Source organism: Lates calcarifer, linkage group LG15 (assembly GCF_001640805.2).
Source record: "Lates calcarifer isolate ASB-BC8 linkage group LG15, TLL_Latcal_v3, whole genome shotgun sequence".
Taxonomy (NCBI): Eukaryota; Metazoa; Chordata; class Actinopteri; family Centropomidae; genus Lates; species Lates calcarifer.
In genome coordinates this window covers 4,580,514-4,602,807 of record NC_066847.1, presented here as the reverse complement: position 1 = coordinate 4,602,807, position 22,294 = coordinate 4,580,514, and the positions used below count along the sequence as shown (strand labels likewise).

The window sequence follows — 22,294 nt, the reverse complement described above, 5'->3', positions numbered from 1 at the left end:
ACCTCAGCCAACCTTCGGAGTCAACTGGAGCCTTTTTGTGGAGATTTCTACAAATATCACAAGAAGATACTGTATCTGCTCGGGCCTTTTTTTTTTTTTCTTTTTCCAAATGTGGCGTACCGCAGCATGATGTGGCATCATCTACAGTATGAATGCTTTCTGGGAAACTTATCTTGTGTAGCCTGCTAATTTTTAAAATAAGCAACAGCATGAGAGGCCCGGGGTAAGAGAGTCAGTGATTCATCAGTCACCATTCTTGTTGTAATTATGATTTCTATTTTGACATCTGGGAAAGTCTTTGAAGTGTGTTTGATGCTGTAGAGAGCCAGCGAACAGCCTAATGGAGACGGAATTTAAAAACTGTTCTGAGCTTGCCAGTCTTCTCTGAGCAATCACCCATGATACCCACCCGTGGCGAAACTCCAGCGTTCAGCACAGAACTGGAGCTCTCCGGTGCCGTCAGGAAACAGTGATTGAGAACCTTTTCAACTCGTCATCCACTAAAATGAAGCTTTGACAGCTGAAAACTTTTTTTACAGCCATTTTGTGGACAGTGGTTTTTAAATTCCCTTACGCTTTTTTACTTATTAGTGAATTCTTGTGACCACCTCCAAGATCAAGAACCACAGTTATAGAAAAGTATTAGCCATCTGTGTTGGAAAACCTTTTCTAAGGCTGAGGCAAGCATGGCTGATCCTTGTGAAAACAGTGATAATGAGGAGGAGTATCGTGGAGTTGCTGGTGTTTGTTGGTGTCTTCACCTCTGTTTGTCAGTGAATAAGTCACTTGTAATGTCAAAATCAGGAAATAATGAAGCTTAATGGTACCTCTCTACGTGATGCGTGGTTTGCCTTGTTTTTTGTTCTTTTTTTTTTTTTTTTTTTTACCTCTTCAGGTGTTAGCACACCTTCCTATCTCCACCTTTAACAGAATCACAAATCGTCCCAAGAGCGTCTGACACTTCTGTTCTTTTCCTTTGAACACACACAATGTTACACTCTGGCTTTTTATTCATGAAAAAAAGAAGAAAAAAAAGAGAGAGAGCAGAACATCAAGGGAAACACTGGCCCAGACTGGCTGGCACATATCTCAGGGTGTTAACAGGTGAGGGTAATTTCCTAAAGGTGCAGACACCTGGCCTCACCTGGGGTTCACAGTGAGGTCAGGACACCTGTTTTGTTTCTTATCTTAACTCCCTGCAGAGGGCTTCGTTATTACAGGTGTTCACACCTAACATTTATTTATTTCAGATTTCACAGGTGCTTCAGATACACTCAGCAGTAGAAGTGAAGATGCAGTAGGAGAGCCCAGGTACAGTCGGTTTGAGAGGAAGAGGCACGACAGAACGTTGATTTCAATTTTGTACGGTGAGCTCTTGCACAAACTTCAAATATATTTACAATAATAAACAATCAATGATTCATAAGATGTGATATTTACAGTTATTACAAATAACGTGTTCAGTGACTCCAGCTGGATGAGTCAGTAACTGGAGTTGATATCTCAGCAGTGGGTTTTAAAACAATTCACATTGTTTCATCTTTTGTTTCCAGAGGAGAAAAAAAACAAAACAAAAACCTCTCTGGTGTCAAAAGAGTCTGGTCAAGTTAATGCCAAGAAATCTGTGGTACAATACAAACAGTTTAATTGTGTAATTAACAATCAATAACCACTTCTAGTTAGAACATTTCTGAAGAAAGGAACCGAGAAACACTTATAAAACAGTCAGTCGTAACAAAATAACTGGTGTTCTCATTGAAATAAACTCATAAAAAAGAAACACTTTTATACAGAATATTTATACAGGAATAGCTTTTTGAATTGGATTGTTAACCAAAGGAAGACACATCGCAGACATCGATTTTCACACAGATTGCATATGTTTTTCTTTCTAAGGTGTTCTATAGGTTAGTCATTTTACCTAAGCTTATTTGCATGATAGTAAAAATTGCATACAACATTAATCGTGAAGCTTGTAGCATGAGTTGCTTGACATACAGCACTTTTTATAGGCAACCTTTAAAGCACATTTCTCCATTTAAAACGTTTAAGACACTTTTTGTTTTTACTGCCCATCGAAATTACATTTATAAATAGAAAAAAGATTGGTGGAATTTAAAAAAGCGCTACGTAACATAAACTTTTAAAAAAAGTAATTACATCAGAAACACTGCATGAACTGCAAATAAATAATGTCGGACAACATAAACATGGTGTAATTCACATTTCTAACTGTGTGGCAATTCAGAAAGTTACAGTGACAAAGGTTTTGCAAAATAATCTAACATCGGCAGTGCCGTATAGTACAAGGCATTTGTTGGCATAGTTTCTTTAAGACTGTATTTTTTTACAGTTACAATATATGTCTATATATATATTTATATTTCCTCCCTAACAAATAATATGTAAAGACTGAGCTATTCTTGGAGATGCACCTGGGCTGGGTGATCACGTTCCAGAGTTTGGAGTGATCCATAATCACTTTATGCGCTTTTTAAAAGAATAACTAATCTGCCAGCAGGCTCCAGACTTGATACCTCATGATTAAGGCCTTGTCAACCACTTGGTCCTCGATTTCATTTGCTATTTTTTAAAAAATCCAGTTAAACATCACGTACGTAAACACCTATCAAAGTCCTAGCAAACTCCAGGGGGACTTTTTTTCTTTTTAAATATAATCAGTAGCTCAAAAAGATAAAGTAAGTCAGTGTAAAACAACAGACATAGAGTGCAGTCAGCAAATATCCACGGCAACATACTTAGAATAATTTTTTGTGCAGATTATTTAAATGATGCATCAGTCTTTACAGTGAATAATACAAGTTTTACAAAATCCAAAAAGTAGTACTTGAGTCTGAAATGGGCTTTCCAGTGTGTGAACACTCACTTCACATAGCCTGTCAGTCTGCAACTGATATATATAAACACTACTCATACAGTCCGTACGCTGTACTGATTAAAAACACTACTTTTCTTTATTTGCAGTGCGGTGGTTCTGTGTCGGCCAGAGCGTTACATTTAGCACAGTCATCAGTCTGTGTGTGCACAAGAAAACTCTCAGTACATGTTCAGACGGGGAGAGTTCTACTCCTTGGCCTCGTGCTCTGACTCTGACTGGGCCTCGGCGCCTCGGCCCAGCTGCTCTTCAATCTTGATGGAGAAGATGGTGTTGTTGGTCTGCGTGCTCTCGTCCAGCTCCTTCAGCAGCTCTCCGCTCTCCCTGAAGTCCGTCAAATCCTCCTCGAAGGCCGGGCTGCTGCTGCTGCTGCTGCTGGTGTTGGTGTTGGTGGTGGCTGCGGTGCTGTTGTTGTTGTTATTGGGCTCCTTGGGCGCCTTGGCGGGGTGATTGACGTAGAAGCGTTGGTTCTGGAAGAACTTGATGATGGTGAGCTTGGGCAGGTCCAGCTGGGCCGACAGGGTGTGGATGGCCTCCTCGTCGGGGTACAGGCCCACGTCCTGGATGAAGCTCTGCAGGATGCCCAGAGCCTCCAAGGAGATCTTCCCTCCGCCGGTGCGGGACTTGATGCTCCCCCCGCGGCTTCCTTCGTCCTCCGTCTCGGCCGGAGAGGCGGTGGAGGGTTGGCGAGGCGGCAACCGGGGGCCGGTGGTGGGCTGCTGTTGCTGCAAAGGCTGCTGGGACAAAAGGGGTTGGGAGGGGTGCTGGAGGGACAGGGAGGGCTGGTGCTGCTGCTGTGACTGGGGCGGCTGAGCCTGCAATGGGAAAAAAAAGGGGAAGAGAAAGGAGACGGGGATGTTATCAGTGAACACTTATCGGCGCCTTAATAAGGCCTTTCATTAAAATCAATTGAGTTGTGAGGAAAAATGGGCCCGCTGTGTATAGAACAGGCACTTGGTTGAAGGAATTTTCCATGTAATATCTCATTGAATGTAATCAGTTCTGCAGATATGATTTTTTTTTTCCTTTTTTGGTAGTGGGAGATTGTGTCTCTCATTGTGGGGGTAGAGGCATCAGCAACACACTGGCAGATACACACACACACAAACGACACAATCAGCCCTACACACAGTGGGAATTCACAGGGAAACTGGCCTCTCTATTATAGCCTCTGCTGCTTATCAGGCTCTATTGCCAGGCAGTGATAAACAAGCTCCCTGTGCACAATTCACGTTGCGATGGTCTGGCTGATTTGCCGCAGTGCGAGAATGCTATCGATGGCTTTCACTCTGCCGTCAGAATCCCGTTAGTGTAAACACATGACACATTACTCGTAAAATGTCTCATTGTGTGGTTGGAGAGGGAGTGAGTGGGCAACTCGTGGTCCCTATTGACCCCGCAAAATGGGTGCTCTTTTATTTTCATTTCTGAGTCAGACACTGTAGAATAGGTGTTTCATAATGAAGTTTGCAAAACAGCACTTTGCAGGGACTCTGTTTGCCAGCTGCATAAATGTACCCAAAGATGTGATTTTACAGTACCAATATACTGAGCTATGATAGTTCTTGTTGAGCAAATGTGAGCTAATTTGGCTAATGTATCGTGTTAGTGAGGGACAGGCACAAAATATTCCAACACTAGTCTCTTATGGACAGCGTAAAACTGCACCATTAAATCAGAAATAATCCTATTTTATCAATCTACAGCCATTTCTGTTGCATGCAAAGTACAGTGCACAAAATTCCCCCATTCCATATCTGCTGCTGAAATTGATTTGTAAAAGAAATCCTATTTCCTTATTTATATCTGGTAAATGGCAGCCTTTGTGAAACACTGGCCATGTCTCCAAGTAACCAAATAAATAATCAACCGCTCAGCTGTGGCTCAGACTTTTAATAGAAGTATTATTGTACTTCATTAAGATATTTCGACCGTTAACTGAGCCTGTGTGTTATTTTCTATTCATCTGCCAGATGTCTCTTATAAAGCAGCTTTGTTAAATAAGTTCAGGCTAATGATATCGTTACAGCTTTCGTTGAGAAGTAGGAACTTTTAAGTGTTGCTGTGTTTCTAATTAACAAGAGTTCATAAAAATTCCTAAGCGTTGTTTATTATAAATTCCTGGAAAATTAGTTTAGATTAAATGAAAGGGGGAAAAATGATATTTTTTGCTTATTTGTTTTTAATACAGCATTTTAGAAAAGGTAGGAAAATATGCACAACTGCAGTAAGCAGAATTTAATCAGATGAGTGTGTTTGGTTCTGAATCTCGTGTGCAGCCTGGGCACATGAATCCCAGCTGTAACTGTCATTTTCATTATATATTTATACACTGATTATTTTCTTGACTGATTGATTAATCATTTGGTCTATAAAATGGCAGAGGATAGTGAGGAATACCGATCAGAATTCACAGCTAACATCTTCAGATTGATTATTTTCAGTCCAAAAACAAATATATTCAGTTTTCTATCCCATAAACAAGAAAAAAAAGCATGAAATCTTCACACGAGAAGCTGAAATGAGCAAATTTTTGCTTTTTTTCTTGAAAAATAAAAATTTATAATCAAAATAGTTGCAGATTAACTTTCTGTTAACTAATTGATTAATCAACTAATCACAACTGAAACTGTGTGTGTGTGTATTCATGCATCTATGCTTCACACATGAAGATCAAGATTCATGAAAAGTGAAAAATAATTCAATTGAATAAATGTGCATTTCTAAGTGCACGGCATATATTTACTCATATTTTGCTTTTGTGTTTTGTGTATTTTTATGTGTGTTTTCACAACAACACAAACAAACATCTATATTATGTTTTGATTGTATATGCATTGTGAAAGAAATTCCAAATCCACGTGATGCCTGAGTTAGCTGTGGCTCACGTGTCGTCTTGCTCACCTGTAGCTGGTCAGTGGAAACGTGCATCAGGTGCGACGGTCGCTCGTTGTGGTGCTGCTGCCCGGCGCTGCTCTCCTGCTCGTAGATGGCGTCGCGTTCGGCCTGCGAGAGGCTCAGGAAGCGCCGGATCATGGAGAGGTTTTCCCAGAGCGTCCGGTTCTCTGGAGACGGATCCTCTTTCCAGCGCAGCAGCTCGCAGAGCCAGCCCTGGAGGAAGGATTACAGAGGGAGAGAGAGGAAGAGAGAAAAAGCAGAGAGAGAGAAGAAGAGCATTTCAGTAAATCATGGTCATTAGACTTTAATATGTGCACAAGGCAAAAGAATGTATTATGAATTGTTTCACTTTGGTCTTCTGTCTCTAAGACCTTTCACCAGTGTTGAAAGTGGTTCATACAGTCAACCAGTCTGACTGCTTTACCTGTGATTATTAAACCTGCTTCCTTTGGTGTTAAAATAGATGTAGGTATCATAAAAAAGTTGCTTCTCAGGGAGGCATCGAAGTACAGCGATGACAAAGATCCAATGACACCATTTCAAGTGATTCAAGCAAGTAAAATGAATGAAAAATATTGTTTTGTAAAAAACACTTCCCAGCACTAAAATAAATCAAAAATATGACTACAACCACACACACACACACACACACACACACACACACACACAAAACTCCCCATTATTTCACAGTGGCTGCACCTGCAGTCAGTGTGTTTTTCTGCCACAGCTGAACATGACGATGTGAATTAGCCAAGGTCAAGCGACACAGCAGGAAGGAACAATTTAACGTGACGAGAAACACACACTCGCATATTGAGCAGCACCCTTGGGAGGAAGCAAGTGACTCCCATGTTTGAATCGCTCCAGCAGAGGGCCATGAAAGACAGAGCTGAGGAAGAGTATAGGAAAACTACAATGTGAAATGCTTCATTTGATAAATACAATGTGTGCACAATGAGAGTGACCTTGACGACTGAAAGATTCAGTATGAGACAGACATATAACTGAAAGCGCAGGGACAAAAGGCAGAGTGAACTCACTTGTAATTCACGTATTGTTCATGCATTGCAGAGGCTGTAGTACAACTAAATGAAAACATGTCTTTGGGTGGTTATACCATGATTATATGATCAACATTTTGTGGTTTAGTGTAAAGATCCAAAGAAAATTGTGATCATGAGCTCAATGAGTTTCTAAAGTTTTTGTTTACATGTGTAAAAAGTTGTTTCTAATGTCATGAATAACAATGGAGCACAGTTCATTGCATTTAACATCACTTTAATCACTTTTGCAGAGATTTTGCATTTATTTGTCACAGTTATATTAATATGAGAAGATATGTATAATAACACTAAGATGTGTTGAGTTTAATCTCGATTAATCAAAATTAGTAGATTAATCAATTAGTCTATCAATGGGCAATTTTTTAAATGAGATTTTTCAAGTCAAATTCCAGGCATGATGATTTTGTGCTGTTATTTGTCTTAAGTGATAGTTGAATGAAAGATTTGGGTTTTCAGAGCAAGCAATCTGCAGCGTCACCCTGGGCTCTGGAAAATTATAATCTTCACTTTTCATTATTTTTTAATCATTTCATAGAACGAACTCGGTAAACTGAGAAAATAATGGACAGATTAATCAACAATGAAAATGGTCATTACTTGCAACCCTAGAAGTACTTTTGTCTTTTTGCTCTTATTAGAGTCAGGATTTGGGTTTCAGGATTGGGATCAGGTTAAGATTAGAGTTTAAGGTTATAGATGAGAGGACCAGAATGATAGTTAGATGTAATGGAATAAACACAGTAAATAGAAACCTCTCACAATTACAGTAATTCAAATGTGTTTGTGTTTGTTCATCGAGCTGGTGACAAACTGAGGATTCACGACTGTACAGACAGAAGGGCTCTGCAGGGGTTGAGTGACGTGGTCACCCAAACTCAGACGTGACGAACGAAACCTTAGCAGGCCACTGTGTGTGTGTGTGTGTGTGTGTGTGAGTAAGAATTAAAGGAAATAACACACTGTAGAGCTGAGTGGGAGAGCGAGGAGCAGTGGGGGAGGTGGGATGAAGCTGTAGTGAAGCTACAACAGAGCTGTAAAGGGACAAGAGTGGATGAAGAAGGAGGGACGGCCGGGGAGTGAAACCAGTGAGGAGGAAACGCAGCGTCAAAGAGAAGCAGTGAGGTATGCGTGCGTGCATGTGTGTGTGTGTGTGTGACAGAGGGCTACTCGCTCAGCCGGGTAGTCTATCCTGGCAGCGTGACAGAGCGGCGCTGTAATCTCCCGGCCAGTGCGCGGCAGCACCTTTCATTTCCACAGGATTACACCGCGCTGCTGGTCCGCACACAGACACACACACATGCACGCACACAGAGGGCAGAGCCACGCCGCCACACTGCATGCAAGAGATAACTCAGCAGTTTGGTTGTCCCCTGTTCCAACTCCTCCCATAAGCCACATCAAACCCAGGAGGGGTTTTGGAGGAAGCCGAGAGGGGGAGAAAGAGAGAGAGACATAAAGAGAGAAGAGGAGAGAGAGAGAGGGAGGAGAGCGGGTAGAGGGGGCCATAAAGCTAGCAAGCTTGCGTGCCCACCTTGTTCCTTTGCCACGTTTATTGTTGCGTTTTTAATTTGCATGCAGAGGGATTTGGACGGCGCTCCAGTTGGGCTGTCTGTGGTTTCAGCTGATTCGGTAGTGAGGGAGAACACACACACACACACACACATACATACACCCGACAAAACACAAACACACAAACAGACGCACACAAACCACCACACACCATCTTGTCAAAGCCAGGGAAACAGTACCCCGGCCCAACGATGGAGTAATCCAACTCAAACACTCCCCAAACCAGCAGGATTAAACCCAAAGTAGCAGAGCCAATCAAACAAAGGCACGACGTGAACTCCATTTCAATGCCAGGAAGTCCATTTGATGAAATAAAGTACAGAGAGTTTATTAGTTCACAAGTGTGAATGTTTGTTTGTGAGGCTTTTTACTTTGCTGCGCGTGTTTGATCATTTCTACAGTTTCCGAGCTGAAAACTCGCTTTTTATGTGATGTATGTCAAACAGCAGTTAGCGCTGCTCCTGGCCGGCACTGTGGACAGTGGACAGTCAGCATTTTCCATGGCAGTTTCAAGAGCTTTGTTTGTGTTTGTCTAATTGCATTGCTTCCACAGGACAGCCAGAGGCAAGGGGGGAGAGAGAGAGGTGAGAGAGACAGAGATGGTGAGAAACAGAAGGAGGAGTGTGTGTGAGAAGTTAGAAATCTGACTCCACTGGGCTGTAGTCAATAAACAAAGCTTATTTCTTCTACAACTTAAAGCAGCATGAAATGTATTTGATATAAAACTTACTTATATATAGATATCCTTTCCTAAGAATTACTAAATCAACAAGATTTTATGTTCAACATTCCCGCACTCTGATATTACCATACTGCTGCAAATCTGTTTTCCCCTTTATTGTTTAATGTAATTTGTTGAGCCTCTCCACCGCAGCTGACAAGCACCAACCGCTCTTGATTGGATCATGGAACTTGCTGCCCCTGCCGCTAAAGTGTTCCAACACGGTCCAGAAAACAAAAATCTAGGGCTCTTCAATCCAGTGTACTCTGTGTTTTGTTGAAGATCATTAAGGGCTCTCTATAAATAAATAGAACAGGTAGTTCAGAACAGGCCTAGTTGCCGGCCAACACAGACTACAGTATACACTCAGTGTGTTTCACAACAACTCGTGTCCAGTCAAGAAACTTTCTCATGTCACTGTTGCTGCTGATACTTGCAAGAAAGGCTATGACTGCCAGAGGTGGATGATTATCACTTAGAGCAAACATACACTCTTATTAGAAACAGTAGAAACTGTTATAACAGCTTTTTATAAAGATAGCAGTACTTAGACTGTATGGTTAAGTCTCACACCTCTCATCAACCCACTCCACACAAATCACGGCCAGCCGCTTCCAGCTTTTTTAACAGGCTGAGTTAAAGCTAACTGTCCAGCATGAAACGACAGAGAGCCAAAGTTACTGACAGTCTGGTTTAGAACTGAATAATGGATTTGCATTGGTCAGGATGCTCATGTTGCTCTGTGTCTGCTACATGTGTAAGTACGTCTTTGTCGCATTTGTCTCCCACAGAATTTAATCTTGGGTGCAAACATTGAAGTAGTCTATTATCTATTACATGATAGAAAATGTATTCTCTCTACAGTTTATCAGTTGTCAGTTACGAAAAAAAAACAACAAACATTAGCTGTTTCCAACTCCTCAGATATGAGGATTTTCTGCCTTTGTTTATCATCAGTTCAATCTCAAGGTGCAGCTTAATATTTCACATGATAATACATTAATTTGGCAGATGTTTTTGTTAAAAGCAACTTGTTCAAGAGCCCAAATAAACAGCATAAAGCTTATTCAGAAAGCCACAGTGCAGATGCTTATTTTTAAAAAACTCTTTTAACTTTCACGTTAATTAAGCAACTAATCAATTAATTATGAAAAAAAAGAGCAGATCAGTTTATAACTGGAATAATTTCAGCCCAAATGGGGGTTAACTGCTTTTCAAGGTGAGATGACTTAAAAAAATACTTTACTGAGCAAATAATGAAAAACAATTCCACTGAAAGTTCAACAAACCACTTTAGTGCCTGTCATGGCAGAGAAACGTGAATCATATCTGTAGTGAGTGACATTAACTGTTTGATCAAAGTTTAGTGTAGAAATGTTTTACAAAGGCAATGTTATAACAGTGATGATTTCAGTAATGAAGTTGATGATATTAGTAACTGTCAGATGCTTTTTAATAAATGTCTACATGACAGTGTTGTTTATGTGGCTGATCACAGCATGACATCCTGATGGAACTGCTCAACAAACTTCACATTTACTACATTTAAGGACATTTGAAACAAATGCTGATAAGGTTTTAATTCGACCTACTGAAGTAAACCAACGCATTTTCACAGCCTAGGTTACTGGAGACAGTTTATTTTGATGCTAAATGCATCTCTCAGTTCAACTCACAGATGCTGCAAACAGGTTCATCGAAGCAATAAGTACCGACAGGCATAGGATTATCTTGCTATGCTGGCACACACCTGCGACAATATTGCACAATAATCCGCTGCCTCTAGGTCATCGTTGCTTAATTATTAATTAGTTTCAAACAGCGGGACTAGTAATCAAGACCTGCCGGCCTATTCTTGTTTTACAGCAGACACAGATCTGACCAGAGGCTTGTGGGGCTCTGGGGTCATAAGGTGCCAAATTAAAAGGGTAATAAACTCTTCAGCAGGCCATTGTATGGTCCTGGTATAAATAGCAGCCGGGTGTTCTGATAAAAATATTTTCCTCACAACACAATAGTTGAATTCATGCGCAAGATTCACCCAGCTATGCAATGCGGTACACCGTGTATGTGAGTGCTGCAGTCACAAGCTGCCAATGAGAGCATAGGCCTGCTCTGTCAGAGAACAGCACGGTATTCACCGCCCAACCCACCCACCCATTCACCCATTCACCACCAAAACTACCGCGGCAAACACCCCCAACATGGAAGCTCAGAGAAACGCTAATGGACAACTGGCCTCGCTGTGAGACAGGGACAGTGGACAGACTGACAGACAGACAGACAGAGGTCTGTCACACGGCCTGGCCAACACCTTCCCTCTAATCTCATTTGCTTGTTATCAGCCCCATCAGGCTGACCTCGGCCACCGCAAAAATAAATAAATAAAGTAAGCCAACAGATGTCCATCAATTTGCCATTTGAGTTTTTCTTTTTTTCCCCCCTCCTTCCTCGGGTTACTGCGTGACCAAAAATAATGGCTCAGTTTCAACCCCAGAAACAGACTATGCGAGTATATTGAGTATCATTTACAGATAAAAAGGCCAAGATGACACATCGAAAAATGAAAAAGAGAAAAAACTGCAGATGAAGAAATGATTGTGGCCATTGTTGCGGCTGACTGGTTGGAGGACAGAGCTGATTTGGGGGCAGCCAGACAAACCTCTCCTCTGTCTGAACAAGGGAGAGAACTAAAAGTAGAAGGGAGACAATGCATTATTGTCTTTCCTCCTCCTTGAACCTGGCAGGGACCCAGCACTGGCAGACAACACATTGCAGATAAATGCAGCCGATAACACTGGTATGTTCAAACCTGTTTCTCCTCCCTGAGTGAGTCAAACCAGCGGCTGCACGTGCACGTTCACCACACAAGGTAACGTGTGCTGTGTTGTAAATACATTACGCCATGGTGGACGCCCATCTGCTGACGATGGTGGAGTCTTGAAAGGTTCCTGATGCTTGGGCATATGCGAATCTCCCGCAACAATAAGCAATAATTGACTGCACAATTCAAGGCCCAGATTTTTTTTTTTTTGGGGGGGGGGGGGTAAGTCTTTATATGCAAACAGAACAGCTATGAGTGAGTGTACAAATTGTCTTTGGCATACTGTGAGGAAGATAGGGCAATGAAAATGGGGTCAGTGGCCTAATTGAACTACACTGGTAATGGAGGGACGGCAAAAAAAATTGTGAAAAACACACTGTACCCTGCTCATAGACCAACCGTTACACCACAAAGTCCTGTTTACTTGTCTATTAGTATCATGTGAGCAGAAGCCCATACTCCCAAAAAGTTAATGCAGACTATTAACGAAAGGACGAACGTTAATAAAAATGTATACTCCTGAGTAGAGGTGTTGTGGTGGTCCAAGCATCAATGCTTAAAGGAATTCATTTATGACATAATGTGGAATTAAAACCATTGATTATTGAAACACCACTGCAACACTAGATGAATGTGTAAGGTTAAGCTTTGCATTCAATATATATCAAAAGTAATGTGTTTATATTCTTTCATGATCATGGTGAGGACACACTGTCAAGATCTCACTTACAAATTTGTCTCAGTACAGGAAAGGAGAAGATTACTGAACTTCATGTTCATTATATATCCAAAGTAATCATGTTTGCATTCTTTCATTCAGTTAGAGTGAAGTGAGGAGAAGGTTTGTGCTGGAAATGGCTTTGCTCGATCACAAAAAACTAATTTATCTTGCATCACTGTAAAGAAGATTACTGAGCCTATTTTCAACATGTTCCACGTTGTATTTAAAATGCACCCTCTAAGTCGTCTCCACATAGAGTTGTGTTTTTGAGGAGGATCATGTTAAACAACACAGTGGTGAAGACAAAATTCACTCATTTCCACCAGTTCTGCTCTATGAGCTCTTCCCTCTAACCAAAAAAAAAAAAAAAACATGACTGGACATTAACAACAGAGAATATGCGACACGACAGATGGAATGAAAACATAGTATAACAAAACATTTCACATGGTTGTAAAGACACAAAGAATTTGTTACAGATAAAGGAGATTAACATTTTTCTAAAAATAAACCACTGGCTGTTCACCATATGGTGATCAAAGGGTTGAATTTATTGTTAAGCCACATTTTTATTTACCTCTGCATCATTTTTCATAACCTCACCATCTGATTCCAATTCACACGCTGGTCCTGAGCCTTCACAAGGAGGCAGGCTACACAACAGATGGATCAAATGGACATCTTTTTGAAATGACAGGCCCTACGGATGGTTAGATTTGCGACCACAGAAATGGATGATGAAATTTCTGGTTCTAATATGTACAAATCATGAAGGCTCTCTTAAGGACATCTTCTGAGGATTAAAAAACTGAGTCATCTAAATCATTTGCAACTTGCCTTTAAAAAATCTGTTTTTTTATTATTAAATCATGTTGATATGACTCTATGATGTCTTGTCATAGTGGATGCTTTCCAGATTGTTGTTGCCAGATTGTGTCACTATCCTCTTTTGTGAGGATGTCAGTGGCTGAGCTTTAGGAGAGAAATTTGCCAGTCTGAATCATACATGCCAAACAATTAATCTCTATTCGAGCGGCGACATGGAGAAGTCTTAGCCAAACAGTGAACGTTTTCTGAAGAGGGGTCGCGACCTCTGCAGATACAATAAGTGAGTTGACAACAATAACAGACTGACAGCTAACACGACACACATTGTGGAGGCAAGGCATGACTGTGCAGGAAATGGCCCTCTCTGTGTCAGCACTTGCTCCCAGAAACAATACCAACCAGCTCTGTGTGACAGTTTACGTCATGGCTGGCGAACCAATAAAGTGTGCAGGGAATTTTCGAGCAACCAAATAGAGGCAGATGGAGCATAAAGAATAACCAAAGGCAAATGACCAGTCCATCTAAAATGGAACACATTAAACATCTGTGTGGTTTCCTTTTTTTTTTTTTTTTCACCGCACGTTTTGTTCTTTTTCTGCAAAGTTCTTTCTCACACACAACTTCACACATAACAACAATAATCCAACCTGCGCGTTTCCCAAGAGTTGGGTTCAGTAGTTAAGTGACTAATTTGCATGTCTACAAATTAGACGGTGAGAATGTATTAATGTTACTTGTCCGCGGTACTAACAAAATATTTGGAAGCAACATATTTTATCTCATAAAAAGGGGAAAGATTCACTTCAAATACCATTTGATATCACAAATTAGTAAAACTCTTTGTCCAGTAAAGCACTTGAGACTGTGTATGTGTACAAAATGGCTGAAAATCGAGTCACTGATGATGCTACAGTACATATGCCTCTTTGTATCAAATATTAGTATTGTTGAAATTGCACCATAATCTAGTTTAGCCTGGTGGTGGGCTGATATTTGGGTACCAGCGCCGTCTGCGCAGCTACACCGAATGTTCAAACACTGTTCTCCCACCACAAATTTACCTCTTGTTTATAATCTTTTCTGTTCGATACTGCTGAGGCAGATGGAGGATGAATGCACTGAAGACAACAAACACACTGAAGATGAACTAGAGATAAACAACAACGGCAGCAACATTACAAACACAGAAAGCACCTACATGGAGTCTGATTCCATCAATTATAAGAGCTTGATTGAGATTTAATTCAAAGCTGGGGTTTAATTGCTAATATCAAAGCATAATTAAGCTGATAAATCATGACTGATCTTATTGAATTAGGGATTGAAATAGCGGAGAACCTGCAAATTGTCTATGTCAGCTAAATAAGTGTTCTTAATTGGCCTACAAGTTTGCTTCAGATACTAATGAAGAAATTTTCATCCCCCAAAAAGTGTTTTGAAATAAAAGTCTTCATATGCAGTCATTTATTCAGTACTATAGCTGTGTGTCTTGTTCAACTTGGAAATTCAACTTGAACCTCAAATAGAATATTTACATAAGTGGCAACAAAGTAAACACAGAATCTCAAATGTCTCTCTGTATATGGGTAAAAAGGCAGCTTATGTGCCCTTTTTTAAGCTCGGTTTATGCAGTATATTGTAAAAATAGTGACTGAAGAGAGGAGTGGATGGAGATGCAGTCTTCCTTAGAGAGAGAGAGAGATGAGGACAGAGAGGGGAGATTGTGAAAGACAGATCGAGAGCATACAATGATAGCAAAACCAAGTGCACACAAGCACCAGCATGAGCACTTGGATAGGTCCTAATATCTCCCCATGCAATTCCCCCTCACTCACACACACTCCTGTATGCACACACACTCACACAGACACTCTCTCTCTCTCTCTCTCAGACTGCATCTGCCGGAGCTAGTGGCTGTAGTTAAATTGAAATATTTCCCGGCGTGTGTCAGAAGCATGCAGAATGGTAATTATGACAGATCTGATTAGGCGGGCCGAGTCGGGCGGCTCCGGGCTGCAGGTGCGACCTTGTGCATTCCTGCGTGTGTAAATAAAATTAATTACAAGCGTAGGGGGCGCGCAGCGCGTGACATCAGCGCGCACAGGGGGGACTCCCACGGGGGGCACCCTAATGGAATATTTTCCCCGAGTCTAATAATACAGTTGGTATTGACTTGAGGTAATTAGGGGGATCATTAAAGCGCTTTTCCCGGCGTATTTGCCTGCCTGATCAGATTAGCGAGAATGGGCCTCAGAACAAGCCCTGTGTGGTCTGTCAGGAGAAGTGGAGACAGTGGGAGAGGGTTAGCTAGCTAACATTTGCAGGAAAGAAAGCACCAGCAAAATACTGTGCCTGTCACTGAGACAAGGGTACCATCTGCTAACAGGCTAGCAAAGTGTACGGACCAGTAAGGTTAGGCACATAGCTTGTTAGATACACACTGGTTAGGAGACTGATTCACTGAGAGAGACACCTATTCAAGATGTGCTAGTTCAGTTAACTAGTAAACACCTGCTCCACAGTGGAAAAGATTTGTCATATATTAATACTCTAGAGGTGATGACAAACAGACAATTTGGAGTCCTGACAGTCGGGGCAGAATCCTAGTTTGGACTGCAGGGTAGGAGGTAGGCGAGGAGGAGAGAGAGTGAGTCGTGCAATTGGAGACAGATGGGGTGAGAGGTGGCATGTAAGGCGTAAGTGAGAGAGATGGCAGGAGAGACACAAAGTGCTCTGGGCATGCTCAGTGAGACCCCATGCTCCTGCTAAGAAACGGAGGGTTTGATGAAACAGGCAGTGGAGAGAAAACAGGCTGGTGGGAATTCCACTGTCCATTAAACAATAAGAGAAAGGCTCATTTCAGAGGGAGGGGAAGACTTAACTGTTTGCAAGATAATTCATTCGCTAAATTAATTATTCAGACAGCTGGGTCTCCAGTTCAAGAAATTGTGTCTTTAATAATAGAGAGGATCTGGCCTAGCCTGTTTCCCATGGCAACCTAATAACCAAGCAGGCACAGGAGATAAATAAATAAATCAATTAATAAACAGTCACGGCCCTTTTAGATCCCTGGGGGTTGTGATATGCTCGCTCTGATCTGCCTAATTTGAGGGAGAGAGTGGTGTGGGGAACTGTGAGTCCACAAACAAAAAAACGATGGCGCCTTGATGCCTACCCTGCCACAGCACAGAAAGTAAAACTTAAGAGTAGTGGTGCAAAATTTCATTGTGCAGATGAACACATAGCACCAATTCATTAAGACATATCTGATGACATCTTTACTGTATTAATTTTAACCATCTTAGCATGTTATTTAACACCATTTGTACACAACTCTACATGCAAAACACGACTTGTAACGTGCTGACCTCAAGTGGCTCTTCAGAAACAGACAAACCTCTGAATGGTCACGATCTAGAAACAGACACCCAAAAGGTCAGCCATCTGCCCCTCTTGTTAAGCAGCCATTGGATGGAGCGGAGTGATACAGGCTGTATGTGTGTGTGTGTGTCTTTGGTTTGGTCTGGTTGGGTGGGTCATGTGCTAAATATCTGAGATTAAGACAGAGAAAAGATGAAAAAACATGTATGACCACTAAACAGATTCCACCCGTAACAGGAAATTAGTCATTTTCAAAACATGGAGGAAGCAGTTCCAGTTATACTGTCACCCTCCCTTCCTACTCATATCAGTGTCCCCACCCACAACCACCCACCTCCACCCACTCCCCCACCTCTCCAGACCAACGAGGCACTCACTCCACCACCCCCCGCCCCCCGCGCCATCATCACCCCCCACCCTCCACTCCAGGGACTGCCGTGCCAGGCGGGTGCAGGGTGACAGATGGCATACACCAACTCCCCCCGCCCCGCTCTCCCCTCTCCCCCCTACTGCACCAGCCCCCCTGCCCGGCCCCCCCGGTGGCGCAGCGGCGGACCAGATCAGTGCCATTCTGTCTCATTAGAGCCTGGCTAATTAGCGTAGCCTCTTCCAGGGGAGAATGAGCAAGTGAGAGAGAGACAGAGAGAGAAAGAGACATGGGGAGGGAGGGCGGTGTTGGTGGCAGTGACTGCGTTCTGTACTCTACTGGTCATTGAGGAGTCGGAGGGCTTTGAGCCCCGCGGTGCGCAGGGCTCCCAGGGTGCTTGTTTTATGACAGCAGGGACTCTGATTCCATCCGTTGCACAATTCCTCTCAGGAAGTGTCAGGGATGTTTCGACATAAAAGTTGTGTCAAAGGAATGCCCCCGAGCCGCTCCACCGCACCCTCAGCTAACCTCCCATCGCTCAACCGAACATTAGCCGCCCTCTCTGCCAGGCTAGCCAACACAGAAAGCCTCCCCTATTAACGTGAATGAGAACAAAGCACACTAGCTTGCTAGATAGCGCTCTGGTCCTACTGAGCCAGTTAATAATGTTGACATCAACTCCAGGCTACCCAGATCATAGCTTGCACCTCTGCAGGCTAAAACGAAATGGGCCGTTTGGCGAATATAGCTACTTCTGGCAGTGACATCGCTGGATCTGAACCAGTAGCACGCAGTTGTTTTCTCCAAGTCTGACATCTCCTGAAGCTAAATGGAGACAGAGCATTCTTGGAGCATTCAATCAGACTGAATCATTGAGGAATGGATCGTGAATAATGATTCTGATTTTATCAAAGAGTGAACGTAATACATATCCTAATAAATCATATCGGCTGCATGGATTACTTAAAAAATGTATGCTCAGACTTGAAGTGAATGGCGACCATTAATCCCATAGAGTAATATGGCTTGGGGTTAGAGTCACTGCTCTATAGTTACTACTCTGAATATGTGGCAGTAAAAGTGTGATTGAAATGCAACATTGAATATGTGAGAGGAGGGGTGGGAGGTGGGGCAGTTAAGGGCTGGCAGAGGCCTGCTGTGGTTATGAGCCCTAAGAGAGGACAGGATGGCTGCGTTCCAGGAACCCCCCAAACACACATACACACCAACAGACACAAACACACACATTGAAATGTGCCTGCACATAAACCTATATTTGATGCACAGAAAAGCACAAGCACAAACACATATCTATATATAGTATACACACACACCTAAGCATATACTCAGTGGAGCATACACCAATAAGTTAACTCCTGTTTACTGCTTTTCTACTCTGGGGACCACTGCTGCCAGTGACCTCCTTCAAATCCACATCTCTCTTACATCTCTCCCCTCAGTCTCCCTCTTTTCTAAGCTGTATAATCTGTCTCTCTGAGAACGAGGCAGGTACACTACGCACAAATGCTAAACACACTGAGAAACACTACATGATGCACACACACCCACGCGCATACGGGAGCCATACCAAATAGATCCTGGTCACCTGATCCTGTGCTTGCGTAAGCATGCTGGGAAATCCTAAGCTGAGCTGAAGAGGCAGAGGTTGAACTGCACACCGAGCTGACAGAACAGCGCCAGCCTCTGTGATGAGGCCTCTTCCCCACCCTCCCCCCACAATTATTTTCCTGGACCCCATATGGGCATCTTGCCAGTCCAGCCCATCCTCCATCCTCATCACCAGCCACATCCACACTACACTCCCGAGCTCAGTACCAGCAGTCTCTGCTGGCATAGTACTCTACCCAAGGCTTGGATGGTGGTTATTTTCTTCCTGTGAGGCTGCAATCCGTCTCTGGACCTAAGCCTTTGCTCGATATTTCATTTAAATATACATTTTGCTATTCTTCCTTGCAGACTGATTCAAACTATAATTAGCTCATGAACAATTAACACTGATGTACTAAGCATTCAGTATCCTAGAGAAAATTTCCTTTTACTGACAAAAAATCTCTAGTCATGAAGTGATGATTTCTTTGTTGCCAGCACCAACAACTACCCTGAGTAGCAATTTCTACTGTATCTATATGTGTCTATTTTTACCTTCTAGATACTCATACAGCTTCTACACATATGGATTTTTGAAGGACAATTGTTTTTTTGTTGGGAGCATGAGAGCGTGTGAATACAGGATGGATTTAATATTCTGGATTTTTTTGTATGTGAATTCTTACAACAGGTACCTCAGCATCACATCATCTACTTGAGACTGTTACACAATGTATGTGATTTTAAGGATAGTAGATGATTTGTCAATACAAAAGCGACATATTCAAATAGCTTAATTTGTTTGACCAACAGTCCAAAAATCCAAACATATCCAATTTGCAATGATAAAAGCAGCGCATACTGACATTTAAGAAGCTGGAACCAGATTTTCTGCTTGTAAAGTGATTTGAGCGATTAACTGATTAGAGAAATAGCTTCCAATTACTTTTCAGTCAATCTAAGTAATCAATTATTTGATGAATTGTTGCAGCTCTACTGCTATCTACATAAAATCAACACAGAGATTCTATGACTTCTATGTAGGGAAGGGGAAAACGACACACTGAATGAAAAGACATTTCCACATGTTGTTGGACTAACATGAATTCTGCGAAAAAATGCAGAATTGCTCAACAATTCTCTGCCCACGGCATAAAACCGAATAAGTAATAAGTAATTACAACCTCGGTTCACTTTAAATAAAAAAGAAAGAAGACTAATGCTGGATTTTAGAAGATTTTTGAGGAAACAGCAACTGAAAACTGGGTGCTAGTCTCTGATTTTTAGGGTTCAGGGGTCCTGATGGGGAGGAGCAGCCGCTGGCCTGGCGGTGCTGGTAGATGTGGCAATGCCGGCTGGGTAGTAAGGGGGGAGACCAGCTGCCCGGGGAGCGCCCATTACGAGATGGAGCCAGAGATAAGTGCTCTCCCAGGCCCCCTTTCACAGGCATAATTAGCACACTTCTTATCTGCTGCTCAATTCACATTCACACCCGCCCGCCATGAATGGAACGTGAAAGAGAGGCAGAAATCGGGGGAATGGGAGAGGTAGAGGGGGCAAGACAGAAAGATGGGAGGGAGGTGGAGAAGGCACGGTGGAAACCTGTTCCCAGACAAACCTTCATTTGAGAAGAGAGACATGTTCGAGTTAATGCTGCGACCGCCTCGTTCTCCCCCTTTCTCTTTCTCCATCCTTCCAAGGAGTCTTTGAACTCCTTAACAAAAACAGTGGTTTGTGCATCAAACTGCAATTTGGTAAAACAAAGCTATCTGAGGGTATAATCATCCTAATCAGCAAGAAAAAAATAAAGCCCTTGCAGATATTTCTAGATTATTCCGCCCTTGGTGATCTATTTCTCCCCCAATCTTCTTCATCAAGCACAATTGTGGAAATCTTTCCAACTCTACCTCCAACAGACATGTGAAAACCTTTAATAATAACTCCTTAGCGCTACATTTTCAAATTGCTTTTAATAAAGAGTTAAACTGGTGCTGTGTTTTTCCTTTTTTTCCCTCTGTTTCCAACACACACAAGCTTGTATTGTGTGAGCTCTCTGCTCTCTGGGAGCAGATAACAGGGGCCCCCATCGCCTTACTGAGCAGAGCTAATATAAACAGGTTTGTTTGGTGTTGAAACAGTGTCGACTGCTAAACTCCAAACCAACTATAAAGAAGATATGTGTCATTACGTTGATAAATCACCGCAGTGATGCACTGAGGTGAGTTTTGTTTCCACTGCTTTTCCTTTAACTGTTTGAATATCAGGATGTTACGCACATTTATTGTTGAATATTTTATGATCTTTTCAATGTTCTCGGTGTAGAATGATGAGTGTGTGTCAGTACAAGAATATCAGCAATTTAAGAGCACTAAATGCCAGATAAAGGAAAGAACACTTCTTTAGTGTTGTATGTAGCTGAACCTTGAACTAAAATGGTCAATTGGATTTTCTGGAAGAAGAAAAGCTGATAACAGAAACACCAAAAAGGTTTGATATATCTGTAAACCTGATGTTTTAACTGAGGTGTTTATTGTGTGTCTGGGTACCTGGCTCTTGGAGGCAGCCACCTTGGCGAACAGAGCCTGGGAAACTTTGGCCCTCTTCATCTCTTGCTGGATCTCGTCATAGATGGTGGAGTTGATGTTGAGGATGCAGCTCTCGGTCTTGCCATTCCACTCACTGGGCAGAGGTGAAGGTTTCACCTATTAAAGAGTGTAAATGAAGAAAACAACAATTATTATACATACATTTATGGACTTTTTCCATTTAAAACTTGCAATTTGTCAGATATAGCACGTGTGCAAGGAGTGGGTCACTTTTTTAGAGTATTATCAGAGTCATGTGTGACTAGTAAATACTTCATATCTGTGTGCGTTATGTACCAAATAAGGCTTGAAGACACACAAACAAATGCTCTATTCAACCAGAATCTAGTTATCAACATTAGATGTAACTGAAGTCTACTATTTTATATATCTTTGACAATATTTCAAACAAAAATTCAAATATCAACCTTGAAAGATAAATTCACATGTTGATCCTATTAATGTTTCCTGCTTCACAAACATGTAAATAGCATGCAGAATTGCATGTCGGGAGATGATAAGCTCCAGAATATGTATGGTCTATAAATGTTTGAGTTCAGAGTGGTGGTAGTGGTAGTAGAGTGGTGAAGGGGTGGAATTATATGCTCACAGGGGAAATGCCAACAGGGATTCGGGGATTCCAGTCCTCAGGCCTTACGCTGTTACAGTCTTCCCTCCGGGGCTGCGGTATCGGGAACACAACACAACCGTATTTGTTCAGACTCACATGAGGAAAAATAAAGGCGAATCTTGGCTGAACACTAACGCTCATGCATGCATCCACCTCATACACACCCATCTACATTACAACCATGTGCAACACCAGCGTTAC

At 42.1% G+C, this 22,294-nt stretch overlaps 1 protein-coding gene across 9 annotated transcripts in view; it reads right to left on the bottom strand.

Annotated features, from left to right (window-relative positions):
- Positions 1-992: 992 nt before the first annotated feature.
- The window catches only part of LOC108899555 (DNA-binding protein SATB1), an 85,417-nt gene continuing 64,115 nt past the window's right edge, over positions 993-22,294 (bottom strand). For all 9 annotated transcript variants that reach the window (XM_018700053.2, XM_018700051.1, XM_018700057.1 and 6 more), the window contains 4 exons: positions 22,073-22,144; positions 21,424-21,579; positions 5,801-6,007; positions 993-3,711 (listed from right to left, as the gene is read on the bottom strand). In XM_018700053.2, coding sequence (XP_018555569.1) covers positions 3,085-3,711; positions 5,801-6,007; positions 21,424-21,579; positions 22,073-22,144 — 1,062 coding nt within the window. In that variant the 3' untranslated portion in view covers positions 993-3,084. The remainder of the gene's footprint in view (positions 3,712-5,800; positions 6,008-21,423; positions 21,580-22,072; positions 22,145-22,294) is intronic.